This window comes from Ranitomeya variabilis, chromosome 4, assembly GCF_051348905.1.
Source record: "Ranitomeya variabilis isolate aRanVar5 chromosome 4, aRanVar5.hap1, whole genome shotgun sequence".
Taxonomy (NCBI): domain Eukaryota; kingdom Metazoa; phylum Chordata; class Amphibia; order Anura; family Dendrobatidae; genus Ranitomeya; species Ranitomeya variabilis.
Window position 1 is genome coordinate 67,205,040 of NC_135235.1, and position 12,669 is coordinate 67,217,708.

The 12,669-nt window shown below is 41.9% G+C and overlaps 1 protein-coding gene across 2 annotated transcripts in view; it reads right to left on the reverse strand.

The window, feature by feature from the left end:
- Positions 1 to 1,227: 1,227 nt before the first annotated feature.
- WBP1L (WW domain binding protein 1 like) overlaps positions 1,228 to 12,669 on the reverse strand; it is a 121,163-nt gene continuing 109,721 nt past the window's right edge. Inside the window, exons 3-4 of one of the 2 annotated variants that reach the window (XM_077258657.1) lie at positions 8,928 to 9,089; positions 1,228 to 5,101 (exon numbers count right to left, since the gene is read on the reverse strand). In XM_077258657.1, the coding sequence (XP_077114772.1) occupies positions 4,392 to 5,101; positions 8,928 to 9,089 (872 nt within the window). In that variant the 3' untranslated portion in view covers positions 1,228 to 4,391. The remainder of the gene's footprint in view (positions 5,102 to 8,927; positions 9,090 to 12,669) is intronic. The other variant, XM_077258656.1, reaches the window with a different exon arrangement.

Genomic DNA, 12,669 nt, shown 5'->3' on the forward strand with positions numbered 1-12,669 from the left:
CTGAACCCAGATGTCTTCTCACAGGTGGAAATTATGCTGCACATACAACATACAGGAGACACAGACACTGCTGCTTTTTTCAACATACAGGAGACACAGACTGCTGCTTTTTTCAACATACAGGAGACACAGACTGCTGTTTTTTTCAACAGACACACAGATACATATATATACATATATATATATATATATACACACACACATATATACACACACACACATTATATAGGCGCCATCAGGACTGGATTATATTACAGACAGACATCCATCCATCCATCCATGTACCATAGGAAACATGGGGGATGTGACATACATCACAGGAGACATGGGGCCGCGTTGCAACCTTCCATCTATTTTTCTCTGCAGCCAATATCCAGTGAGATTAGCTACAGTGCCAGGGGTGTAAACTTCTTGATTATGTTGAGCACCGTGGACAATGGAACATGTCTGGAGATGGACTTGTAACCTTGAAGTTGTTGCTATTGTTCAACAATTTTGGTTCTCAAGTACGCAGTTTGTTTCTTCTCTTTCTGTTCTTCGTGCTTACTGTGGCACATACAGACACACAATACAAAGATAGTCAACATCTCACATTTTTATCTTCTTTCAGGTGTGATTTTCTTATTGCCCATACCTGTTACTTGCCACAGGTGAGTTTGAACTAACATCATATGCTTGAAACAAAGTTGTTTACCTACAATTTGTAAAGGTACCAACAATATTAATGGCCCATTTTGGGGGGTTTTGTGTGAAATTATGTCCATTTTGCTTTTTTTTTTCTTTTTCTCAGTTTTGTTTTTGTGTTTTTCCAATACACACAAAAGGAAATAAACAATGTGTATAACGAAACATGGGCAACTGCAATAACTTTCTGGGAGAAAGGGTGCCAACACTTTCAGCCATGACAGTACACCACAGGAGAAATTGGGCTGCCGTATGCATCACTAGAGAGACATCGCAGGAGACGCTGTTACTGCTGTCATTCCCTGTGGATTGGAATCTATGGATTGGCCTTAGTAATGGATCCACCACTGATCAAAACTTCAGGGGCGACACATTAAATGTTTTCTAAAAATTAATTTGCACTTTAAAATGCCCCAACATTGGCAATGTCTTTAAATGAATGACACCCATTAAGTGTATATTTTTATGTTATAAAGATTAAAAAACATTTCTTTTGCAACAGTTCTCATGGCACAAATAATCCAGCGAGTACAAAAGCAACGCAAAAACACAAGCACCATTTTATTCTCAAAAAATTTTTTTTTTTTCTTTTTTATTATTATTGTCCAACAAAATGAAACGAAATCCAGTGCAAGAAAGTTGTCAATGTCGATCCATGTTGCCACAGATATTTTAATGCAAATATCGGAAGTGCACATTCATTTACAAAATAATGTAAAATTAAAAAATTTTCCCTAAGCGTAGAGCAGACATTGTTCAAGATACAAAAAAAACAAAACTTTGCACTTTCCATGAGGCAAATTGTAACATTCAACCTTCTTAATGGTGTCAGTCAACAGTAACGTGTAGAGCGGTGACAATCTTAATGCCTATAGACCCCTCTAATACATTTTCTAAAGAAAATTCCCATCTCTTCTGAAATGGAAGGGAATGTTAAAAAAAAAAAAATCTACAAAATGTATAATGTAGCAGTAACATCTTACCCTTACCGCATGGGATACATACTCACATAGGCATGCATTCCCATAATAATCACATGGTGACCACACTACAACATTTTTTTACTTTTTTTTTCCTTTAGTGGTCAATGTAAAAATTGCAATCATTTTAACATAAGAAAAAAATACTGCTCAAAAAAACAAAAATCCAACAGTTGCTGTGCTCATCTTGGACAATGGATGGAGGAACTGGTGTTATTTCAGGGGCGTATCATCAGCCAAGAATCAGTGCTGGATCAGCATCATCATTGGGATTTCTAAACCATGCAAATATCTATGTGCTTTACAGAGACCACCACGAGTGGAAGGAGAAGCGACCATAGTAGCTGCGGAGCAGACCAGCTGCTTTTTAATTTTACTATGAAATTCATTCAAGGAAACCAAAAGCTTGGAGCTTTTGTAGGAAAACAAGAGAGAAAAGCTTATATTTAAGGCTAGTAAATGACCCATCTTCAACAATTACAAGACATTTCCAACTTGAGGTGAAGCCTACTACATATACAGTACAGACCAAAAGTTTGGGCACACCTTCTCATTTAAAGATTTGTCTGTATTGTCATGACTATGAAAATTGTACATTCACACTGAAGGCATCAAAACTATGAATTAACACATGTGGAATTATATACTTAACAAAAAAGTGTGAAACAACAGAAATAATGTCTTATATTCTACGTTTTTCAAAGTAGCCACCTTTTGTTTTGATGACTGCTTTGCACACTCTTGCTATTCTCTTGATAATCTTCAAGAGGTAGTCACCGGGAATGGTCTTCCAACAATCTTGAAGGAGTTCCCAGAGATGCTTAGCACTTGTTGGCCCTTTTGCCTTCACTCTGGTCCAGCTCACCCCAAACCATCTCGATTGGATTCAGGTCTGGTGACTGGAGGCCAGGTCATCTGGCGTAGCACCCATCACTCTCCTTCTTGGTCAAATAGCCCTTACACAGCCTGGAGGTGTGTTTGGGGTCATTGTCCTGTTGAAAAATAAATGATGGTCCAACTAAACGCAAACCGGATGGAATAGCATGCCGCAGCAAGATGCTGTGGTAGCCATGCTGGTTCAGTATGCCTTCAATTTTGAAAAAATCCCCAACAGTGTCACCAGCAAAGCACCCCCACACCATCTCCTCCATGCTTCTCGGTGGGAACCAGGCATGTAGAGTTCATCCGTTCACCTTTTCTGCGTTGCACAAAGACACGGTGGTTGGAACCAAAGATCTCAAATTTGGACTCATCAGTCCAAAGCACAGATTTCCACTGGTCTAATGTCCATTCCTTGTGTTCTTTAGCCCAAACAAGTCTCTTCTGCTTGTTGCCTGTCCTTAGCAGTGGTTTCCTAGCAACTATTTTACCATGAAGGCCTGCTGCACAAAGTCTCCTCTTAACAGTTGTAGAGATGTGTCTGCTGCTAGAACTCTGTGTGGTATTGACCTGGTTTCTAATCTGAGCGGCTGTTAACCTGCGATTTCTCAGGCTGGTGACTGGGATAAACTTATCCTCAGAAGCAGGGGTGACTCTTGGTCTTCCTTTCCTGGGGCGGTCCTCATGTGAACCAGTTTCTTTGTAGCGCTTGATGGTTTTTGCCACTGCACTTGGGGACACTTTCAAAGTTCTCCCAATTTTTCAGACTGACTGACCTTCATTTCTTAAAGTAATGATGGCCACTCGTTTTTCTTTACTTAGCTGCTTTTTTCTTGCCATAATACAAATTCTAACAGTCTATTCAGTAGGACTATCAGCTGTGTATCCACCAGACTTCTGCACAACACAACTGATGGTCCCAACCCCATTTATAAGGCAAGAAATCCCACTTATTAAACCTGACAGGGCACACCTGTGAAGTGAAAACCATTCCCGGTGACTACCTCTTGAAGCTCATCAAGAGAATGTCAAGAGTGTGCAAAGCAGTCATGAAAGCAAAAGGTGGCTACTTTGAAGAAACTAGAATATAAGACACAATTTCAGTTGTTTAACACTTTTTTGTTAAGTATATAATTCCACATGTGTTAATTCATAGTTTTCATGCCTTCAGTGTGAATGTACAATTTTCATAGTCATGAAAATACAGAAAAATCTTTAAATGAGAAGATGTGTCCAAACTTTTGGTCTGTACTCTATGTGACCCCACGGCATCACAGAGGCGTCACCTCTCTTTGGAAAACTTGATTAGGGCTAGCATATCCCTTGCTACAAAATCACTGATGTGCCCACAGCGTCTGTTTTTTCACATGCTTTCATCACAATACTGGCGCATTCTCCTGATCTTTCCTTCCGTTCTAATCACAACTTTTCCAATTTCTGAAGGCCCAGGTGCATTGTCAAATCTGGGCGTTCTCTACTGCTCTCCATCCAACGGAGGAATCGTCGTGTAGAGGTCTTCCTGTATTATGAGCAATGAAACCAGAAGATTATTTTTTTTCTCTTCTCGAATATGATTACAATAAAATCCAGACATTTCTCATACTGTAGCCTCCACCTGTATTCTTCAAGCTCCAGCTTCTACTCATCACCAAAGTTCTCATTACCAAAGCCCCAATGAATAAAAAAAAAAGGCATCAGTAAAGCATGTGTTCTTACTTTAGCTTTGGTAGAACATTTCCAAGTCTTTAAATGAACAGAACAATGGAAAAAAACAAACAAAATAAAAAAACAACCAGGTGGAACAGAACAGTCACTTAATAATATGCTTCTGTCCTACAGGACATGGCTTTAGCCACGGGAACTGCTACTGTTATGAGAATTTGGAGAGTCCTGTTCATTAATTGTGTTTAGCAAGCTCAAAGGCTGACGTGGCAACGGTGGATGGTCATTACTATCACAATGATCAAAAATCCCTTCTTCGTCTCGGTGGGGACGAGCATCACAGGAATCGCAAGTGTCACAGAAGTTTTCCCCTGTGTCATCAATTAAGCCATCAAGCTCTTTAAAGTCATCATGATGGCCTCTACTGCATAGACAGACTTCGATCCCTGAGTCACCAGTGAACCTCCGATGTCTCCCTGGCGTCTTGTCTTTGCCGTCAAAGAAACCGCTCTGATCGAAGCCGTCAGAGCTGTAGTCCTTCAAGAGTTCTTTTGAATCCTTGTCTAAAAAGGACACTTGATCGGCCATCTCCTCCAACTCTACACCACAGGCAGGATCGTTGGATTCGTGGCCATTTGGCTTGTTTGCTACTCGTTCCAGACATGTCGTAGAAGGTTCACAGTCCACAACGCTGGGTGGTCTCGTTGTGCCACTACAACTTGCTGCAGCTGGAGAACTCGCTTGGCTGTTCTGGGGGTTTCGGACAACCTCGGCGGTTCCTGAACTCGAACATGCTGCAACACATTGCTGGTGTAGGACAGTGTATGGTGGCGGGGGGGTAGGAGGTCTATTGACCACTTCTTCATAAGGAGGTAGCAGATAATTTGGCAAAAATCCTATAGAAAGAAGAAACACGGTCAATAAAAGTAAAAATATTTATTACATTAAAAATAAAATTAACACAGCACATAGAACCCAAGGTCAGTATGGGATTTTCCCAATATATACAACTTTACAATAAAAACACAAAAACAAAACCACATTTTGTGTGTGTGGGATATTGAATTCCATTAAAAACATATTTCAGGGTTTGTTTGTTTTTTTAGAAGACCACCCATCTAGAAGAGGTGTTTCCAAACGTGTCATATCTGTATGCATGTCATTATAGGGAATCTGTCAGCAGGTTGCTATGAAATCTGAGGTCAGTGTGATTTAGGGAGACCCCGATTCTAGCTATGTGTCAGTTACTCGACTGTTTTGCCGTTTAAAAAAAACAACAACAAAGTTTCATCAGCAGGAGATTATCACTACAGGACTAGATGTTTTGTGCCTTCTGGTCCAACTACGCCCCTAGCACTGATTAGCAGCCTTCTGTCAATATACAGTACACACAGAAAACTGCCAGTGGTGTGGGCAGAGTTATACACAGCTCAGCATTCTGAGCTCTGCTAGATTAGCAGCAGAAAAAAACCCAAAACAATTCACTGGACTCAGGGTCCCTGTCTCTACATCATGCTGCTCTCAGATTACAAAACAAAAATATTAACAGATTCCCTTTAACAACGTACCTGTATCTACTTCCCATTTGGATGCAAATTCAAAAACTAGCGCAGTGGCGGAAAAAGGAGATCTTACAGGTGTATCCGCCATTACCCTTGATATAATTCATTTAAAGGGAATCTGTCACCCCATTTTTTGCCTATAAGCCAAGGCCACCGCCATCAGGGGCTTATCTACAGCATTCTGGAATGCTATAGATAAGCCCCCCGATGTAACCTGAAAGATGAGAAAAACAAGTTAGATTATACTCACCTGGGGGGCGGTCCGATCCGATGGGCGTTGCGGTCCGGTCCCTCCCATCTTCTTACGATGACGTCCTCTTCTTGTCTTCACGCTGCGGCTCCGGTGTACTTTATCAGCCCTGTTGAGGTGCCTGCGCACTGCACTACTTTGCTCTGCCCGCAACAGGGCTGATAAAGTACGCCAGAGCTGGAGCCGCGGCAGGAAGCAAGGAAGAGGACATCATTGTATGAAGATGGGAGGCCCCGGACCCGGATCTGCGACGCCCATTGAACCGGACCACAGCAGGACCGCCCCTGGGTGAGTATAATCTAACCTCTTTTTCTTATCTTTCAGGTTACATCGGGGGCTTATCTACAGCATTACAGAATGCATTAGGGTATGTGCACACGTTGCGGATTTCTTGCAGAAATTTCCTAAAGAAAACCGGAAATTTTCTGCAAGAAATCCGCATTTTTTTTTTGCGTTTTTTTAGCATTCTGCAAGCGTAATTAGCTTGCAGAATGCTAAAGTTTTCCAAGCGATCTGTAGCATCGCTTGGAAAACTGACTGACAAGTTGGTCACACTTGTCAAACATAGCGTTTGACAAGTGTGACCAACTTGTTACTATAGATGCTGCTTTTGCAGCATCTATAGTAAAAGATAGAACGTTTAAAAATAATAAAAAAAATAAAAAAAATGCTTATACTCACCCGCAGACATCAGATCTCCTCACCGGCGTCCGTTCCTATAGCTGATGTGTGCGCGCAGGGCCTTCCATGACGTCACGGTCACGTGAGCGGTCTCGGCCAATCACAGGACAGTGACGTCATTCGGCAAGGTCCTTCACCGCACACCAGCTACAGGAACCAAAGCCAGCGTGCAGCACAGAGGCGGGAACACTTCGGGGGCCATCAGAGGGTGAGTATAGGACTATTTTTTATTTTAATTCTTATTTTTTTACCAATTATATGGTGCCCAGTCCGTGGAGGAGAGTCTCCTCTCCTCCACCCTGGGTACCAACCGCACATAATCTGCTTACTTCCCGCATCGTGGGCACAGCCCCGTGCGGGAAGTAAGCAGATCAATGCACTCCTAGGTGTGCGGAATCCCCTGCAATTCCGCATTTTAATGAACATGTTGCTTTTTTTTCCGCGATGCGATTTTTTCGCGGAAAAAAAGGCTACATTTGCACAAAAAATGCGGAATACACTGAAAATAATGGGAGGTATATGTAAGCGTTTTTTTCGCGTTTTTATCACGTTTTTATAGCGAAAAAACGCGAAAAAAACGCGAAAAATACTGAACGTGTGCACATGGCCTTACAGAATGCTGTAGATAAGCCCCTGATGGCGGTGGCATTAGCTTATAGGCAAAAAATGGGGTGACAGATTCCCTTTAAGGACTTCAACATCTCATAAATCTAATACTATACAATATTTTGGTATAAAAAAAATAAAATAAAAAACAAAAACAAACCCTGAATGGCTGCAGCACACATCACATCCACTGGTCGGCTACAAAAACAAATGCAGCAGGAACATCTCCTGACCGAGTATCACAAAACCTATTTCAAAGCTGTTCATTTTGTGACACATCCTGGGAGATTTCAAAAATGTAGGACGGACACATCTGCATGTCACAGAGGTTCTGCAGATGCTGGGTTGAGTTTTTCAAAACAATACGGTAGTGACGAACCAAGGCCAGACGAATGCCGAGAACCAGAAGTTCAGTAATGACAGCTACTTTCTGATATTGCCCATATTTCTTTACAGTGAATCCTCTCCAATACTTTGTATGTGTAATTACTTCTGTCAGCTTTACCTGCAGAGGTAACTCATTAGGGCCGTCGGCCACATTTCAGACCCGCTAACGACTTCTAGAATAAACTCCGGAGCAACTCTTTACCTGACACTGAATTGATCCTGCTGTACAGAACTCACTGCCAATGCCTAACTTGCACCAACTAGAGTATTTTGCATACTACATCTTCATACCTCTGACGGGGCACCTCATGACATTTAGACAGGGAATAAACAAGGTTCAAATAATCTGATCCAGTTTACTGCATACCATGGCAATGATATTAAAGGGTCACCCCAGGAAACAACTGATACGCAGCATTATGCCAAGTGCAGGGCGTTGTGCCACACTACATATATATATATATATATATATATATATATATATATATATATATTCACAGCCCCCTGACCTTAGGACAAGGCAGAAGGGTTTTTTAAATTTTTTATTTATTTATTTTTTAACACCTATAGATACCTTTTCACTTTTTTTTTGCAGGGCAACTAAGGCAGACCGCACACATTAGGTAGGGCCCCTGGTCACTCACTATTCTTTCTGATCCCTGTATAAGTATTCAGAATAGGGAGAAGGGGGTCAGCCACTTCCAGACGTGTTTCTGTGAGCTACATAAGAACAGAAGGATCAAGCAAGCTGAAATACATCAGCCCGATCCTTTTTCCACACCAAATACAAAGTCGGACAAGAAATCGGGAGGCTGTCATACACAATAGATGGTAGATCAATTCAGTAAGCAAGGTTAAAAGTTAAGAGCCTAAAAGTTTGTTATTAGTGATGAGTGAACGTACTCGGATAAGGTGTTATTTGAGCATGCTCGTGTGCTAACCGAGTGTCTTCGATGTGCTCGAATAATATGTTCGAGTCTCTGTGGCTGTTAGACAGCTGCAACACATGCAGGGATTACCTGTCTGTTAGGCAATCCCTGCATGTGTTTCAGCTGTCTAACAGCTGCGGGGACTCGAACATATTATTCGAGCACATCAAAGACACTCGGTTAGCACACGAGCATGCTCAGATAACACCTGATATGAGCACGTTCACTCATCTCCACTTGTTTGATCAGCACATTGGAGACTTTTCCAAAGCTAGAATGAACGGGAATATTAAAGAGAGCTACTTACGGAAGTAAAATGGCACAGAAGAGTAGCTGTGAGCTTCACGATAAGCTATGAGGTTGATCTCGTGCTGCCGTTGCTGTGCTTGCAGCCTGTGCTTCGCTCGCCGATGATGGCATACACAGCAACAGCTGAGTATTATGATTATTGTCCACACCAGCCAAAACCCTGGAGGAGAGGAGAAATGGAAATCAATGACCTCAAGGGGATCACTAAATACAACCTACAAGGCAGGAAAAAGCAGCTAAAGCGTGGGAGGCTTGTCCCCCCGAGACCACATCTACATATCAGACATTACCCTCCTCGGCTCTCTAGCATATAATCTATGATGAAATAGAAGGCAAAGGGTAATAACAAAAAATAAATTAAAAAAAAGTATTGTCCTGCTACCTTTATAATACATAAGGGTATGAAGCGGTGACCAGCCAAGATCTGTATGTCTAGATACAAAGTGCTGCTAAGTTCATGGAGACTGTGGGAATAGATCAGACCAGATTCTGCGGAACTTGCAGAAAGGAAGAACGGAGAGAAGTTATTAGCGATTCGTCTGTCTACGCATGTGCATTTTTGGGGGTACACTTCTAACTGCGGACACTGGGAGTTGGGGGGACCATCCAGGTTCTCGTACAAGTTATCGATAGTTTTCGCAGATAGCACTGGTACCTTTTATAGTCTAATAGGGCTGTTCATATGTCTGTATGTTTTTTTCCAAACTGAATGGTCAGCACAAAATCCTAAAGACATGCCCGATTTTGATCAGCCTTGAATTAAATTTGTCAATGCTCATTAGTCCGTGAAGAAAAAAACAAACAAACAAAAAAAACAGCACTCAAATCCCATTTGAACTGTTTAATATGAGAAGCTTGAGAATCCTTCAGACTTTTTTTTTTCCTGAGTCCGAGAAAAATTGATCAAACTGAACTCAGATGGTAAAAACAGACACTGACCAAACTGATGAAATTCTGAAGAGAAAAAAAAAAAAAACTGGTGAAAATTAGTGATGAGCGAATATACCCGTTAGGCCTCTTTCACACTTCCGTCTTTTAGCTCCCCTCGAAATCCGTCGATTTTTGGAAAAACAGGATCCAGCAAATTTTTCTGCAGGATCTTGTTTTTTCCCATAGACTTGTATTGGCGACGGATTGTGACGGATGGCCATCCGTTTCATCCGTCGTGCACTGGATCTGTCGGAAAATCGCTGTCCGTCGGGCGGAGACAACGTTCAGAGGAACTTCTTTTCTGCATGTTGGAAAATCACTCAGTGACGGGTCCTGCGCTGTCCGTCGTTGGCTATAATGGAAGCCTATGGGCGCAGGATCCATCATTGACTGTCAAAAACAGGAATCCAGCGACGGGTTCCATCTTTTGAAACTGAGCATGCGGGGAGGAATTTCTAGTCAGGGAAATTCTCTCTAGCTCGCTCTCTCTTTTTACTATTGATGTTGCCTATGCAGCATCAATAGCAACAAGATAAAATGTTAAAAATAATAATAATAAAAAAAAAAAAAAAAAAAAAAAAAGTTTCGCAATATTCTTACCTTCCGGCGTCCCGCGCAGCGTTACCAATGCTCCCGGCAGCTGGGGTTCCCATGGATGCATTGCGAAATGACTCAATGACGTCGTGATCTCGCGTGATCGAACGTCATCAGAGGTCATTGCACACAAGGCATCACCAGGAACGCCAGCTGTCGGGAGCATCGGTAACACTGCGCGTGATGCCGGAAGGTAAGAATATTGCAATTTTTCTTATTTTTAACCTGGGTTTTGTTGTGTATGCGTTTTCAGAGCAGAAAACCGCTGCGAAGACGCATACACAATAGGTGCACATAGCCTCAACAGGTCCAACAGAAAAACGGGCCCAATGCACATGTTTTTTACAATCTGCACAGGATCCGTCATTTCAACATTTTGACGGATCCTGTGTAGATTGTAAAAACGGAAGTGTGAAAGAGGCCTTACTCAAGATTTCTCGAGCACGCTCGGGGGTCCTCCGAGTATTTTTTAGTGCTCGGAGATTTAGTTTTTCTTGCGGCAGCTGAATGATTTACATCTGTTAGCCAGCATAAGTACATGTGAGGGTTGCCTAGTTGCTAGGGAATCCCCACACGTACTTATGCTGGCTAACAGATGTAAATCATTCAGCTGCGGCAAGAAAAACTAAATCTCCGAGCACTAAAAAATACTCGGAGGACCCCCGAGCACGCTCGAGAACTCTCGAGTAACGAGTATATTCGCTCATCACTAGTGAAAATCACTTTTTTTTTTTGCATTTAATAAAAATCACTGATGTCTGGATTAGGATTAGGCCTTAACTACAGTAGATTATCTGAGGTAGTGCATTCCAGAGAACTGGCGCAGCACGAGAGAAGTCTTGGAGATGGTAGAAGTAGCTTTGAATTATGGAGGATGTTAGTCTTAGATCGTTAGCGGAACGGCGGCGCCAAGCTGCAATGACAGATGTTTAAGTATGAATGGATAAGCCATTGAGTCTTGAGAGAATGACACAATATCTCAGAAAAACCCCTTCAAGAATTAATCTCCTCTCGTGTAAAAAACAACATGATCTTTCATACAATATCACCTATATAATCCCAGTTCTTCCAGCCCCCTTCACACCAATTTCACATGAATACAGGGGCAGGGTTGTTTGCTTCCTATAAAACTGATAAAAGAAAGTTGAATATCTAAAAAGAAAAATTGTTTACTAACCCCACGGAGAAAAAGTTGTGGAAGATGCACAGTGCACATAGCCTTCCATATATTTATATTAACAAGCTGCCCCAATGTCTCGACCCAACGTGAGCACAGCCTACGGACATTGTCAGGAGACAACTGCAGTGAGGACTGACGGAAGCAGTGAGTGAGCATGCCCCTCTATGGGACTATCCAGTCCATACGTGATAAATATATTTCTGAGATGATCCCTAAAAGGGATTTTGTGTGGACTCTAAGGGTAGTTCCCTGAATTTTCTGAAGACCCCAGGAGATCATCCAGTCACCACTAATCTGAGCTTCCTGGTCCCATCCTCACACCAGACAAAAAAACATAGCTGCTCGTTCAGACAATCACTGGCCTCAATGAGGACCCAACTAATCCAAGGAACTGGCAGATCAGGAAGCTCCAGTAACTTCCTGCATGTCTCGGAACGAGACCCAAAAGCACAGACCAGCAGGGACAGGGGGAGTCTCAGAATGGGACTTGCGAGGGATCAGTGAAGAGGGAAGTGGGGGGGGTGATAGATATATGTTTTTACTTTTTTAAAGCAGTTGGAGGCATTTCAGTAGTATTTAAATTATATGGACAATCCCTTTAAATTATACATAAACACTATAAAAAGATTGCAGATCAATGAAAAAAAGAAAAGAGAAGCCGTAAACAGAAAAAGGTAAGACATTAGCAGAGTTAAAATTCTATGTGTACAAGCCGGTGACATGGTTTGGGCCTGGGGCCTGCAATAAATGAGCTCCAGTACAGATTGATATTTCACCAATATCTAATGTATGTCCGCACAGTCCTATAGTCCTTGTGGGGGTTGATGGAAATTCTTCCACATTAAGCACAGTATCTACTTTTATACCAGACATCCACCTGCTGGCAGATCATATTCTTTAATCCCCGGACACATCAATGTGATTTCGAGGCTTGTTGATAACTTCACAGAGGAATAATATATTACAGAGAACATGTTTATAGCTAGTGAGGCAGTTTGCTGATCATGAGGAAAATCTGGAACGGTCAGGTCTTGTT